A 23689-nucleotide genomic window follows, 5' to 3' on the forward strand; every position below is an offset into this window, starting at 1 on the left:
ACAAAGACATGTATTCTGCTTCTTCAGAGTCTGCGCCGAAATTACACACATTACAGTTATTGTCAGTTCGATGTAACACTGCCCTTACCCGTCCCTTAGTATCACAGCCCTGTGACATTTCTGGGCGCTTTTCATATCATTCCGTTATCACGGAGGCCGCATTGACAGTGTACGGATAATACACGGGCGCTGACTTCCGGCCCCGGAGCATTGTGGGAGATGAGTGTCTGACAACATGGCGGCCGCTGTCAGGGGACTGCTGAGTGGGGGTCAGGTGTCCGTGCGTGTCCTCTCCAGGTGGGCTGGGTCCTGTGTATGATAGGGGGGCTGCGTATACGGGGGTCCTGTGTATGGCCGGGGGGCTGCGTATACGGGGGTCCTGTGTATGGTTGGGGCATCTGACTACCGCAGTGGAGCCATGAACTACAAGGACAAGTTGTCAGCAGTGATACAGAACAAGAACTACAAGTCCCAGCGTGCAGGCCAGTGACGTCACGTGTGCTCTTCTATTCCAGCCTCTTCTATGGTTTGGCGGTGAGACCCAGTGCTACGGCTTGTCGGCTCCAGTGCTCCTCGATCCACTCATCAGCTGCTCGTAGAGGACTGGACGAATTCTTCGATGACCCTAAAAATTGGGGAGAAAATACCGTGAAGTCTGGTGAGCCGATAAATGTGATTTACTTGTTATCTCCTCCTAAAATAAGAGAAAAATATCCGAACTCTTGGCTTAGGCTGCTTTCACACATCCGGTTTTTGCTGAACGGCACAATATGGCGGTTTGCAGAAAAAACACAACTGTCAGTTTTTTGCCGGATACAGCATATTTAGCCCATGCGGCAGCCGGATGGCACGTTTTTTTGTGCGGCGAAAAACCGCATTGCACTGGATCCGGCGCGATTTACAATGCAAGCCTATGGACGCTGGATGCGGCGTCCTGCGGCAAAAACCACGTCCGGCGGCCGGATGCGTTTTTTTGCACTGCGCATGCTCAGTATCAAGCCGCATCCGTCAAAAAACATATGGGTCGCGTGGAAAAACTTATGCAACGGATCCAAATTTTTCGCCGCATCCGTTGCATAGGTTTTTGAGCCGGATTGAGCCGCACTGCAAAAACCAGTTGTGTGAAAGCAGCCTTAAAGGCGCTCTCCATCTCTGGACAACCCACAATGGGCAAACCTGTAGATGTTCGAGTTCAGCTGGACTTTAAAAAAAAAAGTCCGGACGCTAGTGATGGGCAGTCCGGCTCTTTTTGGTGATCCGGTTCCCATGGCTCTGCTCACCAAAAAGATCGTTCTCAGCTCCTTATCACCCCAGGTGAACACATATTTAAGATTATAGTGACGCCGCTGAAACCCCGCCCAACCGCGGCAAAACCCCGCCCACTTACAAGTGACCAATTAGATTGTTGAGTAGGCGGGGTTTCAGCAGTGAAAAGAGCCATTTAGAGATTTTATTGGCTCACACTAGTGATCCGGCTCCTGTCAGTCACAGCTCGGAGCCGGATCTTTGTGTCGGATCGTTCGCGACCGACACATCACTACCGGACGCCAAACCCCATATAAGTCTATGGAGACCCAAATATTGTGCTACAAAATGGTGGTAGAAAGGGCTGGGGGGGACTGCAAAGCAGGAGAATTATACTTACCGAATCTCCACCACAGCTGTAATGCTGATTTGGGGTCCGCTCATTAATTCTTATACATATTTGCTGCTGCTTCCCCCGCCCATTGTCAGTCCCGTCGTCTGTGATTGCTTGCAGTCAGACCGCACCCCAACCCTGTCTGCCAGTGTCTGTGATTGGTTGGAATGTGTTTCTATATTGGCATAGGGTCCCCCCATGTTATGATACCCAGTACAGATAAAGCATACAGCTACAGGCCGAAGAACCGAATGCGACTTTTTTAAAAATTATTTAAATAATTTTAAAAAACTCAGTGCTGTCCCCCCCCCCAATTTCCATACCTAGCTGTGATAAAGATGACAGCTTGGGGCTGGTATTCTCAGGCTGGGAAGGCCCATGGTCATTGGGCCGCTCCAGCCTAAAAATAGCACCCTGCAGACGCCCAGAATTGTCGCATCCATGAGATGCGACAGTTCCAGAGCTTTACTCAGCTCATCCTGGTGTGGTTGTAATTACCGCAATACAAGGGGTTAATGACAGCTAACAGCTGCCACTATACCCTAGATTAGTATTAGGTAGGGGTCTATGAAACCCGCCCCCCCCCCCCCTCTCCACAACTAATCCTGTAAGGGAAAAGAAAAAACACAAACACCGAAATATACTTTATTTGCAATAAAATACAAAATAATCCACCATTTTTTCCAATTTATTAACCCCCCAAACACCCAGATCCAAGGTAATCCACACAAGGTCCCACAACGATGCCAGCTCTGTTACATACTGAAGTCGCCATGCACAGGTACATTAGTAAACATGACTGCCCTCTGCAGCTTCTGGCAGACACTGAGCCACCGCTGTGAGGTTCCCACGTCATCGAGTTTACCTGCGGTCACAGTTGGAGGTTCCCAAGGTACCCAACCTTTGACCGTAGGTAAACTCTCCTCAGTTGCACTCGGTGACCTCGCCTCAGGTGAACTCATTGAGTTTAGTGAGACCTGTATCTCCTGGCAGAAAACAATGGTTGTTTTTTTTTTTTCAAGAGATGCAGATTTGGTGCTGGAATTTCTACACTAAATTCCTGCTCTAAAACTGCATTTTTTGGCAAAACACTGTGCGGTTTTGATGCAATATTTTTGGCCAGGAGATGCAGATTTGTTACATGAATTTGGCGAAGAAACACAGTTTAGGTGGAGTGGGGGTTTGGTCTGACTGCAACCAGTCACAGATGCTGAGACTGACGGTGGGCGGAGGAAGCAGTGAATATATACGAGGGTTAATGAGCAGACCCCGAAGTAGTTACAGGCTCACGGGAGACTCAGTTAAGTGTAAAACTCCTGCTTTATTCCTTTTATGTTTTTTTGTTTTTACTTTTATTTATTTTTATGTCTATCATTAGTCAGGTGGCCGAACCCGAACACGAAGTTTCCTAAGAAGTCTGTGTTCAGGGTCTGTGCATGGACACTAGGTATCCGGTACGGACCCAAAACTTTACAGTTCGGGTTCCCCCATTACTGTTCTCTATAAATGACTGATCCCCTGCTGGTCCTGCTCCCCTGTCAGCGCGGTGTTGCATTCATTGTTTCTTCAGCGCTCTATTGGGAGACCCAGACGATTGGGGTATAGCTACTGCCCTCCGGAGGCCACACAAAGCACTACACTAAAAAGTGCAAAGCCCCTCCCCTTCTGGCTATACCCCCCCGTGGTATCACGGGTTCTCCAGTTTTCAAGCTTTGTGCGAAGGAGGTCAGACATCCACGCATGGCTCCACAGATTTTAGTCAGCAGTAGCTGCTGACTATTTCGGATGGAAGAAAAGAGGGCCCATATAGGGCCCCCAGCATGCTCCCTTCTCACCCGTGGATGGTGTTGTAAGGTTGAGGTACCTATTGCTGGTACAGGGGCTGGAGCCCCACATGCTGTTTTCCTTCCACATCCCCTTGTAGGGCTCTGTGGAAGTGGGATCCTGCCGGCCTCTAAGCTCTGACGCCGGGCTCCATCCACAGACCCATAGCACCTGATGGATACGGAGCAGGAGTACAATCAGGGACATGGCCCTGCATCATACAGGTACTCTGTGTCCCCGGCAGGCACAGACACACTCCGGGCTGGCTGGGTGTTGTAGTGTGCCGGGGACCGTAACGTTGGAGTTAGTGTTCCTACAGTTTACTGGGGGACTTTGTGTTGTGGGAACGCAGCGCCGACCCCCACTGGATCGGGCGGCGCTGCTGTGACTTGTGGTGCGCCGGGGACACGCCGACCGCGCTTTTACGGCGGCGGCGTTTATAACTTTAGTCCCCGGCTTTTTGCGGCCTAGCTCCGCTTCGTTCCCGCCCCCACCCTGTCAATCAGGGTAGGGGAGAGACGCTGTTTCGCAGCAGCGACGAGGGCTGGAGCCTGATTTACATGCTCCAGCCCTCTCACTAGGCACAGAGGGAAGCAGGCTTCCCGCTCTTAGCCAGGAACGCCCAGGGCCCGCCCCCCCTCCTCTCCCAGGACGCCGGCAGCCATTACATGCAGTCTGGCTGGAGGAAGGACGCAAGGCTCTGGGAGACCTGGACTAGGGGGCTTTTGGAGACCACACACCCGCTCTTAAGCGGGCGGTAAGCGGCATTTCAGCTGGCCCCTCTAGTGCCTCAGTGTGCATTGGTGTACTGTGTCACCAGATATATATATTTATTTATTTCTTGCACTGGGAGGTCGCTTCCTGGCTGGACCCAGATCGCTCTGAGGAGGCAGCAACATGTCATCCACAAAACGCAAGGCTGCCAAGGCTAGGGCTGTGTACACTGCGTGTGCTGCATGTGGGGCTGCTCTACCAGCAGGTTCCAAAGACCCCCATTGTGTGCAATGCTCAGATCCGGTGCTGCTTCGCCAGCCGGAGTCCGGAGGGGTAGTGACCCAGGCTGAGACGCTTGTAAGTCCTGCCCCGGTGTCAGGGACAGACTTTGCAGTTTTTGCTGATGGAATGTCTGTGACTATGGCAAAAATCCTTGAGACTTTGCAATCCATGACTGGGGCTCAGTCTATGGACACGGCGAGGTCTCTGTCCTCTAATCCCCCTCAGTTGGAATTAATCCAGACTGCAAGGGGGTCCCCGGCTTCCCAGGCTGAGTATTATGACTCAGATGATAGCCCCAGCCACCCTAAGCGAGCTCGCTGGGAAAGACCCTCAACGTCATCACACTGCTCAGGGTCTCAGCGCAATCAGTCGCCCTGTGATGCGTCTGAAGAGAGTGATCAGGAGTCTTATCCTGGAACCCCTCTCAATCTGGATACCCCGGATGGGGACGCCATGGTAAACGAGCTTATCTCAGCCATCAATAGACTGTTGGATATTTCTCCCCCAGCTCCTTCTGCAGAGGAGGCAGCTGCAGAGCAGGAGAAGTTTCGTTTCCTCTATCCCAAGCGTAAATTGAGTGCTTTCTTGGATCACTCTGACTTCAGAGAGTCAATCCAGAAACACGACGCTCATCCAGAAAGGCGTTTCTCTAAACGTTCTAAGGATACACGTTTTCCTTTCCCCCCTGATGTGGTCAAGCGCTGGACCCAGTGTCCAAAAGTAGACCCCCCGATTTCCAAACTTGCAGCTAGATCCATAGTTGCAGTGGAGGATGGCGCTTCACTTAAGGATGTCAATGACAGACAGATGGACCTTTGGTTAAAATCTGTCTATGAAGCTATCGGCGCGTCGTTTGCTCCAGCATTCGCAGCCGTATGGGCACTCCAAGCTATTTCAGCTGGTTTAGCAAAAGTGGATGCTATCATACATCCAGCGGTGCCGCAAGTGGCGTCCCTTACCTCGCAGATGTCTGCGTTTGCGTCTTACGCTATCAATGCGGTCCTAGAATCTACCAGCCGCACCTCAATGGCGTCCGCCAATTCGGTAGTTTTGCGCAGAGCCTTGTGGTTAAAGGACTGGAAAGCAGATGCTGGTTCCAAAAAATGTTTAACCAGCTTGCCTTTATCTAGAGATAGACTGTTTGGCGAGCCATTGGCTGACATCATTAAACAGTCCAAGGGTAAAGACTCTTCCTTACCCCAGCCCAGATCAAGCAAACCTCAGCAGAAAAAATGGCAGCAGAGGTTTCAGTCCTTTCGAGGTTCGGGCAAGACACAATTCTCCTCGTCCAAAGGGACTCAGAGGACGCAAAGAGTCTCAGATTCCTGGCGGGCTCACGCACGCCCCAAGAAAGCAAATGGAGGAACCGCTTCCAAAGCGGCTACCTCATGACTTCCAGCCCCCCCCCTCCGCATCTCCGGTCGGGGGCAGGCTCTCCCGCTTTTCCGACATTTGGATGGCACAGGTCAAAGACCGGTGGGTGACAAACATTTTGTCTCGCGGGTACAGAATCGAGTTCAGTTCTCGTCCTCCAGCTCGGTTCTTCAGAACCTCTCCACATCCAGACCGAGCAGATGCCCTGCTGCAGGCGGTGGACTCCCTAAGAGCGGAAGGAGTAGTGGTCCCTGTACCGCCTCAGGAACAAGGGCGAGGGTTTTACTCCAATCTCTTTGTGGTTCCAAAAAAGGACGGCTCGTTCCGTCCTGTTCTGGATCTAAAGCTGCTCAACAATCATGTGCACGCCAGACGGTTCCGGATGGAAACCCTCCGCTCTGTCGTTGCCTCAATGTCTCAAGGAGACTTCCTTGCCTCAATAGACATCAAAGATGCTTATCTCCACGTGCCAATTGCTACAGAACATCAACGTTTTCTACGTTTTGTGATAGGAAACGACCATCTTCAGTTTGTAGCTCTGCCATTCGGTCTGGCGACAGCCCCCCGGGTCTTCACCAAGGTCATGGCGGCGGTGGTAGCAGTCTTGCACTCTCAGGGACACTCGGTGATCCCTTACCTAGACGATCTACTTGTCAAGGCACCCTCTCAAGAGGCATGCCAACTCAGTCTACATGCTACGCTGGAGACTCTACAGACGTTCGGATGGATCATCAACTTTCCAAAGTCGAATCTGTCACCGTCACAGTCGCTAACGTATCTTGGCATGGAGTTTCATACTCGAGCAGCGAGAGTGAAGCTTCCGCTGAACAAGCAGCGGTCCCTACAGACAGGGGTGCAATCCCTCCTTCAAGGCCAGTCGCACCCCTTACGGCGCCTCATGCACTTCCTCGGGAAGATGGTGGCAGCCATGGAAGCAGTTCCCTTTGCGCAGTTTCATCTGCGCCCACTTCAATGGGACATTCTCCGCCAATGGGACGGGAAGTCAACGTCCCTGGACAGGAAAGTCTCTCTTTCCCAGACGGCCAAGGACTCTCTACAATGGTGGCTCCTTCCCACCTCATTGTCTCAGGGAAGATCCTTCCTGCCCCCATCCTGGGCAGTGGTCACGACAGATGCGAGTCTGTCAGGGTGGGGAGCAGTGTTTCTCCACCACAGGGCCCAGGGGACGTGGACTCCGCAGGAGTCCACCCTTCAGATCAATGTTCTGGAAATCAGGGCAGTGTATCTTGCCCTACTGGCCTTCCAACAGTGGCTGGAAGGAAAGCAGATCCGAATCCAGTCGGACAACTCCACAGCGGTGGCATACATCAACCACCAAGGAGGGACGCGCAGTCGGCAAGCATTCCAAGAAGTCCGGCGCATTCTAATGTGGGTGGAGGACACAGCATCCACCATATCCGCGGTTCACATCCCAGGCGTAGAAAATTGGGAAGCAGACTTCCTCAGTCGCCAGGGCATGGACGCAGGGGAGTGGTCCCTTCACCCGGAAGTGTTGCAGGAAATCTGTCGCCGATGGGGAGTGCCGGACGTCGACCTAATGGCGTCCCGGCACAACAACAAGGTCCCGGCATTCATGGCGAGGTCGCGCGATCAAAGAGCTCTGGCGGCAGACGCCTTAGTTCAAGATTGGTCGCAGTTCCGGCTCCCATACGTCTTCCCACCTCTGGCACTCCTGCCCAGAGTGTTACGCAAGATCAGATCCGATTGCAGCCGCGTCATACTCGTCGCCCCAGACTGGCCGAGGAGATCGTGGTATCCGGATCTGTGGCATCTCACGGTCGGTCGACCGTGGTCACTGCCAGACCGACCAGACTTACTGTCCCAAGGGCCGTTTTTCCATCAGAATTCTGCGGCCCTGAACCTGACTGTGTGGCCATTGAGTCCTGGATCCTAGCGTCTGCAGGATTATCCCAAGGAGTTGTAGACACAATGAGACAGGCTAGAAAGTCGACTTCTGCTAAGATCTACCACAGAACGTGGAAGATTTTCTTATCCTGGTGTTCCGCTCAGGGAGTGTCTCCCTGGCCATTTGCATTGCCCACTTTTCTTTCTTTCCTGCAATCGGGGTTAGAAAAGGGCTTGTCGCTCAGCTCCCTTAAAGGGCAAGTATCGGCACTTTCCGTGTTTTTTCAGAAGCGTCTAGCACGTCTTCCTAAGGTGCGCACGTTCCTGCAGGGGGTCTGTCATATTGTGCCCCCGTACAAGCGGCCGTTAGATCCATGGGATCTGAACAGGGTACTAGTTGCTCTCCAGAAGCCGCCTTTCGAGCCTCTGAAGGAAGTTTCCTTTTCTCGCCTGTCACAGAAAGTGGCGTTTCTTGTTGCGATCACATCGCTTCGGCGAGTGTCGGAGCTGGCAGCTCTGTCATCCAAGGCTCCCTTCCTGGTGTTCCACCAGGACAAGGTAGTGCTGCGCCCCATTCCGGAGTTTCTCCCTAAGGTCGTCTCCTCGTTTCATCTTAATCAGGATATATCCTTGCCTTCCTTCTGTCCTCATCCGGTTCACCGGTATGAAAAGGACTTACGTTTGCTAGATCTGGTGAGAGCACTCAGAATCTACATTTCCCGCACGGCGCCCATGCGCCGTTCCGATGCACTTTTTGTCCTTGTCGCTGGTCCGCGCAAGGGGTTGCAGGCTTCTAAAGCCACCCTGGCTCGATGGATCAAAGAACCAATTCTAGAGGCCTACCGTTCTGCGGGGCTTCCGGTCCCTTCAGGGCTAAAAGCCCACTCAACCAGAGCCGTGGGTGCGTCCTGGGCATTACGACACCAGGCTTCGGCTCAACAGGTGTGCCAGGCAGCTACCTGGTCGAGTCTGCACACTTTCACCAAACATTATCAGGTGCATACCTATGCTTCGGCGGATGCCAGCTTAGGTAGAAGAGTCCTGCAGGCGGCAGTGACATCCCCGTAGGGGAGGGCTGTTTTTGCAGCTCTAACATGAGGTATCTCTTTACCCACCCAGGGACAGCTTTTGGACGTCCCAATCGTCTGGGTCTCCCAATAGAGCGCTGAAGAAGAAGGGAATTTTGTTACTTACCGTAAATTCCTTTTCTTCTAGCTCTTATTGGGAGACCCAGCACCCGCCCTGTTGTCCTTCGGGATTTTATTGTTGTTTGCGGGTACACATGTTGTTCATGTTGAACGGTTTTTCAGTTCTCCGACGTTATTCGGAGTTAATTTGTTTAAACCAGTTATTGGCTTCCTCCTTCTTGCTTTGGCACTAAAACTGGAGAACCCGTGATACCACGGGGGGGTATAGCCAGAAGGGGAGGGGCCTTGCACTTTTTAGTGTAGTGCTTTGTGTGGCCTCCGGAGGGCAGTAGCTATACCCCAATCGTCTGGGTCTCCCAATAAGAGCTAGAAGAAAAGGAATTTACGGTAAGTAACAAAATTCCCTTCTTTACCCTGGACATCAGCCCTCTTGGGCCACCCGCTGTGCCAGACCCCAGCGCATCCCGTTGATGTAAACGGAGCCGGCTGCAGATCCTTGTACAGGTGGTTTACTGGGGCTGTTGTCTACAGAAATAACATTGAGGGTAGAGCAGCGCCTAAACATCACTACAGCTCCTTCGTTCTTAGGATCAGTGAGAATCCCAGAAGTAAGACCCTTGAGCGGTAATCTGACATAACTTTGTAACCTGGGTACACCATTTTAGAGCACCACTCCAGCGTGTTTTTGTTATTCCTCAGCTGGAGTGTTGCTTCTAATCTAATTTCCCTGTCCCTTCTCTTACTTACCGCAATAATCATCTTTTCTCGCCATTGCTCCCATCAGTCTTCTCCATTTTATGACCTGTCGGCTGCTTCTGTCTTTCATAGAGTACGCCAGACTTCACAACTCAATAAAAGTCTAAGAGAGCCGTTTTCTGGGTTTTATAGACTTGCATTGAAAGCTTGTGACCCAACTTCTGATTTCCGAGCAGTCAGACATTACAGACACAAGATGGCGCCGCTGGAACGGAGCAGCATCGATTAAAAGTTGAAGACAGCGGAGGGTGAGTATAAGACTGGGAGCTGGGACCTTAGATTCAAAGCACCACTCCAGTGGTGAAAAAAAAGAGAATTTTGTTTACTTACCGTAAATTCTTTTGTGGGTCTCCCAAAGGAACGATAAAGAAAATATAAAACCGCTGGAGTGGTGCTTTAATACAGCATAATCTGTGTGTAATCATTGTTTTATCCGGAGTAGCTGCGTGTGGCTCATTCTTTCATGTGCAGATACCAGTGCTGTGATCAGCTTGTAATATGTCAGTGAAGTGATACAAGAGCTGAGGTTTCTACCTGACTTGGTTTTATGACATTGTCACTTTGCTTTCAGGTGATTTATGGACCATTAACCAACTGAGATGCAAAAGCAGTGAAGACTTGCACAAACTTTGGTTAGTAACTCCAACTAATGGGAAAGAAAATCTTACCAACTTGGGGTTTATTCTCAAGTACCAGATTTTTTTCAGGATTTTTTTGTGATTTCCCCAAAATCTACACAGAGCTAGCTGAAACTATGTGCTTGTTGCCAAAACAACCCCATTCAGATAATTAGAAGAGATCATCAGTCAGAGAAATATTTGCAACAAATCTCCTACATAAAATAAACCTTACAGAGAAAACTATGGACATTGGGTCATTTCTTATCAGCAAGATATTTTCCTGGATCTTCAAAGTACTACAAACCCTGGCAAAAATTATGGACTCACCTGGCTCTAAGGATGTTCATTCAGTTGTTTACTTTTGTTTAAAAAAGCAGATTTCAGACATGGCACAAAACTAAAGTCATTTCAAATGTCAACTTTCTGGCTTTAAGAAACACTAAAAAAAATCATGAAAACATAATGTGCTAGCTAGTAACGGTTACTTTCTTTGTCGCTCCATTGGGAGACCCAGACAATTGGGTGTATAGCTTCTGCCTCCGGAGGCCACACAAAGTATTACACTTAAAAGTGTAAAGCCCCTCCCCTTCTGCCTATACACCCCCCGTGCATCACGGGCTCCTCAGTTTTTATGCTTTGTGCGAAGGAGGCTGACATCCACGCATAGCTCCACATCTTAGTCAGCAGCAGCTGCTGACTATGTCGGATGGAAGAAAAGAGGGCCCATAACAGGGCCCCCAGCATGCTCCCTTCTCACCCCACTCTGGTCGGCGGTGCTGTTAAGGTTGAGGTACCCATTGCGGGTACATAGGCAGGAGCCACATGCTGTTTTCCTTCCCCATCCCTTAATGGGCTCTGGGTGAAGTGGGATCCTAATCTGTCTCAAGGCACTGGGACCGTGCTCCCTCCGCAGCCCCTGGGGAATCTGCTGGACAGGAGCCGGGTATCGTCAGGGACAAGGCCCTGCTACTGTGAGGTACTCTGTGTCCCCGTGGGGACCGCGCATGGAGCGCTTGTGCCATATACACTGCAGCACTGCTGGGTGTGTTAGTGCGCCGGGGACTACCGCGCCGGCCGCGCTTATATGCCGGCCGCGCTTATAACTTTAGTCCCCGGCTTTTGCGGCCTAGTATCGCATATTCCCGCCCCCAGGCCTGTCAGTCAGGGGAAGGGCGGGACGCTGCACAGGACGTCAGCGCTGAGGGCTGGAGTATACTTTGTATCCTCCTCCCCCCTCATTCAGCACAGTGGGGCTCCAGATTCCCGCACTTTCTAGGGCACGCCCACGGCCCCCTCCTCCCCACAGAACGCCGGCAGCCATTCCTGTCAGCACTTCTGACGCTGGAGAGGAGAGACAACAGGCTCTGGGAGGCCCAGGCAGGGAATCTGGTGATCACGCAACCGCTTTGAGCGGTCGGTAAGCAGCACCTGAGGTACTGGCCCCACTGAGTGCCGGCGTGTACATATATATATATGCTATACATTTACACTGTACGGTCGCACTGTTGATTTTTGGCTATATACCCTCCTGGATTGTACTCAGAGGAGACAACAGCATGTCGTCCGCAAAAAGCAAGGGTGCCAAAGCACAGACTTACTTTGCAACCTGTACCTCATGTGCGGCTATACTACCGGCAGGTTCCACTGACCCTCATTGTGTGCAATGCTCGGCCCCTGTGGCACTTACTCAGCCGGAGCCTCTGCTACTGGTGGCCCAGGTGGAACCACCTGCTACCACTGTCCAGGTGACAGGGACGGAGTTTGCAGTATTTGCTGACAAACTGTCTGAGAGTATGGATAAATGGTCTGCTAGGATACTAGAAGCCTTACAGTCCAGACCGGTGACTCAGGCCCCGGGCACTGTTCAATCATTGACCCCAGGCCCCTCTCAATTGGAGCAGCAAAGTGCTCCTGGGGTGACCCATGGGTCCCAGGGTGAGGTCTCTGACATGGACCGCAGTCCCAGGCCGCCTAAGCGGGCTCGCTGGGAAATTCACTCGACTTCATCACACTGTTCAGGGTCTCAGCAGGAGGACTCTCTGGATGATGAAGCGGAGGTAGCAGATCAGGATTCTGATCCTGAGACCGCTCTCAACCTGGATACACCTGATGGTGATGCCATAGTGAATGACCTTATAGCAACCATCAATCAGGTGTTGGATATTTCTCCACCAGCTCCTACAATTGAGGAGTCAGCTTCTCAGCAGGAGAAATTCCGTTTCAGGTCTCCCAAGCGTACATTGAGTATGTTTCTGGATCACTCTGACTTCAGAGAGGCAGTCCAGAAACACCGAGCTTGTCCAGATAAGCGTTTTTCCAAGCGCCTTAAGGATACACGTTATCCCTTCCCCCCTGACGTTGTCAAGGGCTGGGCTCAGTGTCCTAAGGTGGATCCTCCTGTCTCCAGACTGGCGGCTAGATCCATAGTAGCAGTGGAAGATGGGCTTCACTCAAGGATGCCACTGACAGACAGATGGAGCTATGGTTGAAATCCATCTATGAAGCTATCGGCGCGTCTTTTGCTCCAGCATTCGCAGCCGTCTGGGCACTCCAAGCTATCTCAGCTTGTCATGCGCAGATTAATGCAGTCACACGTACATCTGCTCCGCAAGTGGTGTCCTTAACCTCTCAGGCGTCGGTGTTTGCGTCCTACGCCATTAATGCTGTCCTGGACTCTACGAGCCGTACGGCGGTAGCATCCGCCAATTCGGTGGCAGTCCGCAGGGCCATGTGGCTACGTGAATGGAAGGCAGACTCCGCTTCCAAAAAGTTCTTAACCGGTTTGCCATTTTCTGGCGACCGCCTGTTTGGTGAGCGATTGGATGAAATCATTAAACAATCCAAGGGAAAGGACTCCTCCTTACCCCAGTCCAAACCAAACAGACCTCAACCACGGAAGGTACAATCGAGGTTTCGGTCCTTTCGGCCCGCGGGAAGGTGTCAGTTCTCCTCGTCCAAAAGGCCTCAAAAGGATCAGAGGAACGCCGATTCATGGCGGTCTAAGTCACGTCCTAAAAAGACCGCCGGAGGAACCGCTCCCAAGGCGGCCTCCTCATGACTTTCGGCCTCCTCACACCGCATCCTCGGTCGGTGGCAGGCTTTCCCGCTTTTGCGACGCCTGGCTGCCACAGGTAAAAGACCGATGGGTGAGAGACATTCTATCCCACGGTTACAGGATAGAGTTCAGCTCTCGTCCTCCGACTCGATTTTTCAGAACATCTCCGCCCCCCGAGAGAGCCGATGCTCTTCTTCAGGCAGTGTGCACTCTGAAGGCGGAAGGAGTGGTGATCCCTGTTCCTCTTCAGCAACAGGGTCACGGTTTTTACTCCAACTTGTTTGTGGTACCGAAAAAGGACGGATCCTTCCGTCCTGTTCTGGACCTAAAACTGCTCAACAAACACGTAAAAACCAGGCGGTTCCGGATGGAATCGCTCCGCTTCGTCATCGCCTCAATGTCCCAAGGAGACTTCCTGGCATCAATCGACATCAAAGATGCTTATCTCCACGTACCGATTGCACCAGAGCATCAGCGCTTCCTGCGTTTCGCCATAGGGGACGAACACCTTCAGTTCGTGGCACTGCCTTTCGGCCTGGCGACAGCCCCACGGGTCTTCACCAAGGTCATGGCAGCAGTGGTAGCAGTCCTACACTCTCAGGGACACTCGGTGATCCCTTACTTAGACGATCTGCTGGTCAAGGCTCCCTCTCAAGAGGCATGCCAGCACAGCCTGAACATTGCTTTGGAGACTCTCCAGAGTTTCGGGTGGATCATCAATTTTCCAAAGTCAAATCTGACACCGGCCCAATCACTGACATATCTTGGCATGGAGTTTCATACTCTCTCAGCGATAGTGAAGCTTCCGCTGGACAAACAGCGTTCACTACAGACAGGGGTGCAATCTCTCCTTCAAGGCCAGTCACACCCACTGAGGCGCCTCATGCACTTCCTAGGGAAGATGGTAGCAGCAATGGAGGCAGTTCCTTTTGCGCAGTTTCATCTGCGTCCACTTCAATGGGACATTCTCCGCAAATGGGACAGGAAGTCGACGTCCCTCGACAGGAACGTCTCCCTTTCACGGGCAGCCAAGGCTTCCCTTCAGTGGTGGCTTCTCCCCACTTCTCTGTCGAAGGGGAAATCCTTCCTTCCCCCATCATGGGCTGTGGTCACGACGGACGCGAGCCTGTCAGGGTGGGGAGCGGTCTTTCTCCACCACAGGGCTCAGGGAACCTGGACTCCGACAGAGTCCTCCCTTCAGATCAATGTTCTGGAGATAAGGGCAGTGTATCTTGCCCTAAAGGCGTTCCAGCCGTGGCTGGAAGGCAAGCAGATCCGAATTCAGTCGGACAACTCCACAGCGGTGGCATACATCAACCACCAAGGGGGAACACGCAGTCGGCAAGCCTTCCAGGAAGTCCGGCGGATTCTGATGTGGGTGGAAGCCACGGCCTCCACCATATCCGCAGTTCACATCCCGGGCGTAGAAAACTGGGAAGCAGACTTTCTCAGTCGCCAGGGCATGGACGCAGGGGAATGGTCCCTTCACCCGGACGTGTTTCAGGAGATCTGTTGCCGCTGGGGGATGCCGGACGTCGACCTAATGGCGTCCCGGCACAACCACAAGGTCCCAACATTCATGGCACGGTCTCAAGATCACAGAGCTCTGGCGGCAGACGCCTTAGTTCAGGATTGGTCGCAGTTTCAACTCCCTTATGTGTTTCCTCCTCTGGAACTGTTGCCCAGAGTGTTACGCAAGATCAGGTCCGACTGCCGCCGCGCCATCCTCGTCGCTCCAGACTGGCCGAGGAGGTCGTGGTACCCGGATCTGTGGCATCTCACGGTGGGCCAACCGTGGGCTCTACCAGACCGACCAGACTTGCTGTCTCAAGGGCCGTTTTTCCATCTGAATTCTGCGGCCCTCAACCTGACTGTGTGGCCATTGAGTCCTGGATCCTAGCGTCTTCAGGGTTATCTCAAGAGGTCATTGCCACTATGAGACAGGCTAGGAAACCAACGTCCGCCAAGACCTACCACAGGACGTGGAGGATATTCCTATCTTGGTGCTCTGATCAGGGTTTTTCTCCCTGGCCATTTGCCTTGCCCACTTTTCTTTCCTTCCTTCAATCCGGATTGGAAAAAGGGTTGTCGCTCGGCTCTCTTAAGGGACAAGTCTCAGCGCTCTCTGTGTTTTTTCAGAAGCGCCTGGCCAGACTTCCACAGGTACGCACGTTCCTGCAGGGGGTTTGTCACATAGTCCCTCCTTACAAGCGGCCGTTAGAACCCTGGGATCTGAACAGGGTGCTGATGGCTCTTCAGAAACCACCTTTCGAGCCAATGAAGGATATTTCTCTCTCACGCCTTTCGCAGAAAGTGGTCTTCCTAGTAGCAGTCACATCACTTCGGAGAGTGTCTGAGCTAGCGGCGCTGTCATGCAAAGCCCCTTTCCTGGTGTTTCACCAGGACAAGGTGGTTCTGCGTCCGGTTCCGGAATTTCTCCCTAAGGTGGTATCCCCCTTTCATCTCAATCAGGATATCTCCTTACCCTCTTTTTGTCCTCATCCAGTTCACCAGTGTGAAAAGGATTTGCACTTGTTAGATCTGGTGAGAGCACTCAGACTCTACATTTCTCGTACAGCGCCCCTGCGCCGCTTGGATGCACTTTTTGTCCTTGTCGCTGGCCAGCGTAAAGGGTCACAAGCTTCCAAATCAACCCTGGCTCGGTGGATCAAGGAACCAATTCTCGAAGCTTACCGATCTTCTGGGCTTTCGGTTCCCTCAGGGCTGAAAGCCCATTCTACCAGAGCCGTGGGTGCGTCCTGGGCTTTGCGGCACCAGGCTACGGCTCAGCAGGTGTGTCAGGCGGCTACCTGGTCGAGCCTGCACACTTTCACGAAACACTATCAGGTGCATACCTATGCTTCGGCGGATGCCAGCCTAGGTAGGCAAGTCCTTCAGGCGGCGGTTGCCCACCTGTAGGAAAGGGCCGTTTTACGGCTCTATTACGAGGTATTATTTTACCCACCCAGGGACTGCTTTTGGACGTCCCAATTGTCTGGGTCTCCCAATGGAGCGACAAAGAAGAAGGGAATTTTGTTTACTTACCGTAAATTCCTTTTCTTCTAGCTCCAATTGGGAGACCCAGCACCCGCCCCTGTTCCCTTCGGGCTGTTCTTTGTGTACACATGTTGTTCATGTTGAATGGTTTCAGTTCTCCGAAATTCCTTCGGATTGAATTTACTTTAAACCAATTTATAACTTTTCCTCCTTCTTGCTTTTGCACCAAAACTAAGGAGCCCGTGATGCACGGGGGGTGTATAGGCAGAAGGGGAGGGGCTTTACACTTTTAAGTGTAATACTTTGTGTGGCTTCCGGAGGCAGAAGCTATACACCCAATTGTCTGGGTCTCCCAATTGGAGCTAGAAGAAAAGGAATTTACGGTAAGTAAACAAAATTCCCTTCTTTCAAGACCAAACGGGAAAAAATTATGGAATCACTCAATTATGAGGAAAAAAATAATGGCATCACCCTGTAAATTTTTATTTCCAAAACTAACACCTACATCAAATAAGATCTGCGCGTTAGTCTGCATCTAAAAAGGAGTGATCACACCTTGGAGAGCTGTTGAACCAAGTGGACTGACATGAACCATGGCTCCAACACAGGAGATGTCAATTGGAACAAATGAGAGGATTATTATCAAACTCTTTAAATAGGGTAAATCGTCACGCAATGTTGCAAAAGATGTTAGTTGTTCAGTCAGCTGTGTCTAAAATCTGGACCAAATACAAACAACATGGGAAGGTTGTTAAAGGCAAACATACCGGTAGACCAAGAAAGACATCAAAGCATCAAGACAGGAAACTTAAAGCAATATGTCTCCAAAACAGGAAATGCACAACAAAACAAATGAGGAACGAATGGGAGAACACTGGAGTCAATGTCTGCGACCGAACTGTAAGAAACCACCTAAAGAAAATGGGATTTACATACAGAAAAGCTAAACAATAAAGTGACTGCCTGAAGAGAACATGTAAATTTCCACAGTCATTGATGATATGGAGCTGCATGTCAGGTAAAGGCACTGGGGAGATGGCTGTCATTACATCTTCAATAAATGCCCAAGTTTACATTGAAATGTTGGACACTTTCCTTATCCCATCAATTGAAAGGATGTTTGGGGATGATGAAATCATTTATCAAGATGATAATGTATCTTGCCATAGAGCAAAAACTGTGAAAACATTCCTTGACAGAAGACACATAAGGTCAATGTCATGGCCTGCAAATAGTCCGGATCTCAATCCAATTTAAAATCTTTGGTGGAAGTTGAAGAAAATGGTCCATGACAAGGCTCCAACCTGCAAAGCTGATCTGGCAACAGCAATCAGAGAAAGTTGGAGTCAGATTGATGATGAGTACTGTTTGTCACTCATTAAGTCCACGCCTCAGAGACTGCAAGCTGTTATAAAAGCCAGAGGTGCTGCAACAAAATACTAGTGATGTATTGGAGTGTTATTTTGTTTGTTTTTCATGATTCCATAATTTTTCCTCCTGTTTGGTCTTGAAAAGTAACAGTTACTGGCTAGCACATTGTTTTCATGATTTTTTTTTAGCGTTTCTTAAAGCCAGAAAGTTGCCATTTGAACTTACTTCAGTTTTGTGCCATGTCTGTGATCTGATTTTTTTTAAACAAAAGTAAACAACTGAATGAACATCCTCAGAGCCACGTGAGTCCATATTTTTTGCCAGGGGTTGTACTCTATGTCCTGGTCAAGAGAAGGCAATACATAGACAAAATTCTGTGGAACTCCACATCAAACGCCTCGGCTGTTGGGTGGGCCTCGCATTCCTGTTTGTTAAAGGGAACCTGTCGGGTTCAATATGCAGCCAGAATCACAAGCAGTTATGGGTTCATATTGCTAATCCCAGCCTAACCGTCCCTGCATCTAGTAGCATACATAAAGAGATCTTTAGAAAAAGTATTTCTAAAGATCTTTTCTTATGCTAATAATCACGGAGACTAGTCCCCTGGGCGTTGCTTCCCTTGTTCGTCAGCCCCATTACCATGTTAGTACGTCCCTGTGGGTGTGCAAACATGCTAATGAATGCATAGCGTCAGAGGATGATCTCACTCACCTCTCCGCTGCCATCGCCGCCCAACGCTAGATTTCGGCTCAGTGCGAATGACCCCGGAGTTTGGGTCAAGCGCACTATGAAGCCGGATGTACGCATCCTGGCTTTAAACTGAAGTAGTGCGCATGACCCAAACTCCAGGGTCATGCGCACTGAGCCGAAATCCAGCATTGGGCGGCAATGGCAGCAGAGAGGTGAGTGAGATCATCCTCTGACGCTGCACATTCATTAGCATGTTAGCACACCCACAGGGGCATACTAACATGGTAATGGGGCTGACTGGCAAGGGAAGCAACGCTCTTGGGACTAGTCCCCGTGCTCATTAGCATAAGATCAGAGATCTTTAGAAATACTTTTTCTAAAGATCCCTTTATCTATGCTAGTGTATACAGGGACGGTTAGGCAGGGATTAGCAATATGCACCTAGAACTGCTCGTGGTCCTGGCTTCATATTGCACCTGACAGGTTCCCTTTAAGGGAAGGCGCTAATTATAAATTAGGTGATTATTGTAGATGGAGTAATATATTTCTTTACTTTCAGGTATGTTTTATTAAAAGAAAAGAACATGCTGATGACTTTAGAACAAGAGTCCAAGCGACAAAGAGTAGCTATGCCAAGTCCTGAGCGTCTCTACAAGGTATCGGCAAGAAATGAATGGATCTATATATAAATGTTTCTTTGTCACATGGGTGATGAGGGTTTTGATGTTGCTTTGGAGATGTATGATATTAGCCATTTAGTAAATAGAGTATGCAATCTATATACAGCCTGATTATTTGTTCACTTTATTGCAGGTAACCAAGTCTATGGAGAATCTTCACACGGTGGTTACAGAACGGGAAGATGCTCTTCGGCTCTTACAGACTGGTCAGGAAAAGGCACGACCAGGCGAATGGAGAAAGGACTGTTTTGGAGAAACTACATGGTACAACATTTTAGTAATTTTACCTTGCAGAGAAAACTGCAATGTCCAACATTGAGTGGGCAATAAATTGAGCCTTTAAAAGTTTTTTTTCAAGATTAAAATCAATTTGGCAAAAGAAGCATTATAATAAAATTCCCAAAAATAATGTATTCCCTGCCACTCCAGTGCCATCACTTCCAGACAGTCTTAGTTTGCTAGGCTGGATCAATGACATAACGTGTAAAGTGATCTCTGCAGCTAGTCCGTATCTTTGGGCTAGTACCATACACTGCTAAAACTAGTGATTGTCTGAAGTGACAACTTGTATAGATGCTTCATGCTGCAGAGACCCTACTGGATCGTGGTGGGGGTAGGGGAACACATTGAGTCAATGGTTTTCTGCAAAATGGACCAATTACCAATCTGTGTGCTTCTATATGGTCTTTGTGTATATTATCCTCCTCTAAAATAAAAATACTTCATCTTTTCAAATGGATAGCTTTGGTAAAGATTACATAATAGAAGCAATCATGCAGTAAATAGAGAAAATTAGCCTTTATTGTAAAGTAGGAGCTATTACTATAAGTATAATGGTAGTGCTGGATCCCTTCTTCCACTAATAAAACTAGATTTCTCATGGTGGCCATGGTTTTAAAGAGGGTGCAAAGTGTCAACATAATGCTCTTACATCTATCTATCTATAGGTAGCCTGTGATAGATCAGTAACTGAGAATTGTTGCCCCCTGATGCATATCCTAAGAAATACAGCTTTGCCCTGCAGAGTCTCGGCGTGTCCTGAGTAACACATACAAATAAATCTTTATCTTTGTCCTGCAGAGTTTTGGCATGCCCTGAGTGATGCAGCTTTGCCTCACAGTCTTGATATGCCTTGAGTGACGCAGCTTTGCCCTGCAGACTCTTGGCATCCCCTGAGTGACGCAGCTTTGCCTCACAGTCTTGATATGCCCTGAGTAACGCAGCTTTGCCCTGCAGAGTCTTGGCATGCCCTGAGTGACGCAGCTTTGCCTCACAGTCTTGATATGCCATGAGTGACGCAGCTTTGCCCTACAGAGTCTTGACATGCCTTGAGTGACGCAGCTTTGCCCTGCGGGGTCTTGGCGTGCCCTGAGTGACGCAGCTTTGCCCTGCGGGGTCTTGGCGTGCCCTGAGTGACGCAGCTTTGCCCTGCTGGGTCTTGGCGTGCCCTGAGTGACGCAGCTTTGCCCTGCGGGGTCTTGGCGTGCCCTGAGTGACGCAGCTTTGCCCTGCGGGGTCTTGGCGTGCCCTGAGTGACGCAGCTTTGCCCTGCGGGGTCTTGGCGTGCCCTGAGTGACGCAGCTTTGCCCTGCGGGGTCTTGGCGTGCCCTGAGTGACGCAGCTTTGCCCTGCGGGGTCTTGGCGTGCCCTGAGTGACGCAGCTTTGCCCTGCGGGGTCTTGGCGTGCCCTGAGTGACGCAGCTTTGCCCTGCGGGGTCTTGGCGTGCCCCGAGTGACGCAGCTTTGCCCTGCGGGGTCTTGGCGTGCCCCGAGTGACGCAGCTTTGCCCTGCTGGGTCTTGGCGTGCCCCGAGTGACGCAGCTTTGCCCTGCGGGGTCTTGGCGTGCCCCGAGTGACGCAGCTTTGCCCTGCGGGATCTTGGCGTGCCCCGAGTGACGCAGCTTTGCCCTGCTGGGTCTTGGCGTGCCCTGAGTGATGCAGCTTTGCCCTACAGAGTTTTAGTCTCCTGTGCGAACCAGCTTCATGCGGTCTCCCATGTCAGCCTTTAGTTGTTTGAAGCCGCATCTCCCAGACCAGTAGCAAAGATTAACTTAAAGATATACACGGTCAGCGTGAGACAAGCTGCTTAACTCTCCAACTAATCTTTGTATGACCTCATCTAATTTGCCACTGTCCTTCTATAAAGCAGAAATGATATCCTCAATAGTATGGGGTACAAATAGACAAACAAGTAGGGCGGAGGTGGGTGGGGTAGAGAGTACTCTGAGATCTTCCAGGAGGGATCTGGTGGGTGATGGATGATATTCGGTATTTCTCAGGAAGTTGGAAACTGACATCCTGTTTATACATAAGAGCATGTACATGACTACTCATACTGGAAATAACACGAGCCATCCGTCTATAATGAAGGGGGAATGTATAGATGTAACTAAGCTGGGAGGAAGCAAGTTACAAAGCTGGAATATTGCTAAGGAGTTAGATTTTTCTGCAGCTGTAGTCATTCACAATTTGTGTGCTTTTTGTTTTCCCCTCCCTATTTTTACAGGCATAAATGCAAAGAATGGCCTATACCTTGGTACATGAACACACGTTACCGGACAAAGAAGTTTTATGCCTTGCCGTATGTTGATCATTATGATAGGTAAGATTTTTATTAAGCTTAATGAAGATTTAAAAGCCTTTATATGTAGAATATTTAATATTTTGTTGGAAAATTGTGTGTCTGATATTCACAGTATCATTATATATCATAGAGCGTCAAAGGCATCAGTTTTCTGCATTGTGTACGTAACTTTGATCTGTATGTCAAGAATTTGCATTGTTTCAACTTTTTTGTCCTTTCAGATTAAAACTAGAGAAGCAGCTGCGAACAGCGGCAAGAGAAAGAAATGCTGCAAAAGACAAACAAAAGAAACTAGAGAAAAGGTTCCCACACATAGCTAACAAATCTTAACAAAAAATGGTCATTTGTACAATAAATCGTCCTGCATTTTTAGTTAGGTATGTATCGGTTATGTTTAATATTGCACATGCTTGTCAACTAACAAATAAATTCCATTAATGTCTGTAACTGAAATGCATTTTAGGGCAATGGTCAACAAGCACTGAGAAACTGTTCAAACGCAGGGCCATAATAATAATAATAATAATGTATAGGTATAACGTCATCCGACGCATACTGTACGTCAGTCCTATTTTTCCTAAATATTCAAAGGTAGGGGGAAAAAAAAAAACAACAAAACCTGTCAGTTAACTGGATCCAGGGTTGCCATAAGGGCATTACTGCTCTTACTGGTGTACGGCGCCCAGTGAAGAGGAGGGGCCAGGGGTAATTACTTAGCTTTGTTAAGCCCCAGGTCCAGGCTCCATTCATGGCTGCATCCTGAAAATACTTAAAAGTATGGCCACAGCAGGTGGTGCCGGCCATTTCTGACATAGTCAGTGACTTCAGACGCTGCCGCCACACACTCTGTTGCTTCTACCACTTTATGCTGAGTGAGTGCACACCACCACAAGGCTAACTTGCATGCAATGCTCTTCAGGTGTGTCACATGCAAATTAGCCTTGTGGGGGCGGGCTGGTGAGGGGGGCATATACCGCCCAGACCGGTCCCCAGGCAGCGTTGTGGCTGGGACACCTCAGTTCTCTTCATCTTGTATACCATCATACCATTCGGGAAGGAGACAGGTTCTGTGTACCAGAGATGTGCTTTGGTCAGACATGTGCATAGCAAACCAAGAACAAAAGCAAGACATTGTGAAGATGCTGGCGGAAGCAGGCAAGATTGTGTCATTTTCCACAGTGAAACGACTACTGTATCAACATGGGCTGAAAGGCCACCGTGCCAGGAAGAAGCCATTACTTGAAAAGAAACAAAAAAGCCAGATTAATGCTTGCAAAAGCACACAGGAACGAAGACCTTAATTTTTGGAGATCTGTCCTGTGGTCTGATGAAACAAAAATTGAACTGTTTGGCTATAATGACCATCGTAACGTTTAGAGGGAAAAGGGAGAAGCTTTGAAACAGAATAACACCATCCCAACTCTGAAACATGGGGGTGGCAGCATCATGTTGTGGGTTTGTTTTGCTACAGGTGGAACTGGAGCACTTCAGAAAATAGATGACATCATGAGGATAGGACATTATGTGGCAGTACTGAAGCAACATCTCAAGACATCAGCCAGGAACTTTTAAAGCTTGGGAGGAAATAGGTCTTCCAAATGAACAATGATGCAAAGCATATTGCCAAACTGGTTAAAAAGTGGCTTAAGGATAACAAAGTCAATGTTTTTGAGTGGCTATCACAAAGCCCTGATCTCAATCCTATTGCAAATTTATGGGCAAAGCTGAAAAGGCAGGTGCGAGCAAGGCGACCTACAAACATGGCTCAGTTACATAAGTTCTGTCAGGAGAAGGAATGGGCCAAAATTCCTACCAACTATTGTGAGAAGTTTATGGAAGGATATGCAAAACGTTTGACCCAAGTCATACAGTTTAAGGAAAATTGTACCAAATACTAATGATATGTATGTAAACGTCTGGTTTCAAGTGTGTGTGTGTGTGTATATAATCAGTCCCCTCAGAAAATTGTCTCCCAGTAAGATTGTTGTGGTTGCCTATAGCAACCAGAGTTCAATTTTCAGCATGGAAACTGCTGAGGTAAAGTGAAAGCTGAGCACTGATTAGTTGCTATGGACAACTAGACCCTTAT

The 23689-nt window shown here is 49.6% G+C and overlaps 1 protein-coding gene across 1 annotated transcript; it reads left to right on the forward strand.

Moving 5' to 3' along the window:
- The first annotated feature begins 18 nt into the window (after nucleotides 1-18).
- On the forward strand, nucleotides 19-22066 carry MRPL47 (mitochondrial ribosomal protein L47). The gene is made up of 7 exons (XM_075340594.1): nucleotides 19-297; nucleotides 516-658; nucleotides 10175-10235; nucleotides 18896-18992; nucleotides 19150-19280; nucleotides 21523-21618; nucleotides 21822-22066. The coding sequence occupies exons 1-7, from the start codon at nucleotides 236-238 to the stop codon at nucleotides 21928-21930; spliced, it is 699 nt and encodes a 232-aa protein (XP_075196709.1). The 5' UTR covers nucleotides 19-235; the 3' UTR covers nucleotides 21931-22066.
- The last annotated feature ends 1623 nt before the right edge of the window (nucleotides 22067-23689 follow it).

Source organism: Anomaloglossus baeobatrachus, chromosome 3 (genome assembly GCF_048569485.1).
Source record: "Anomaloglossus baeobatrachus isolate aAnoBae1 chromosome 3, aAnoBae1.hap1, whole genome shotgun sequence".
Lineage (NCBI taxonomy): Eukaryota > Metazoa > Chordata > Amphibia > Anura > Aromobatidae > Anomaloglossus > Anomaloglossus baeobatrachus.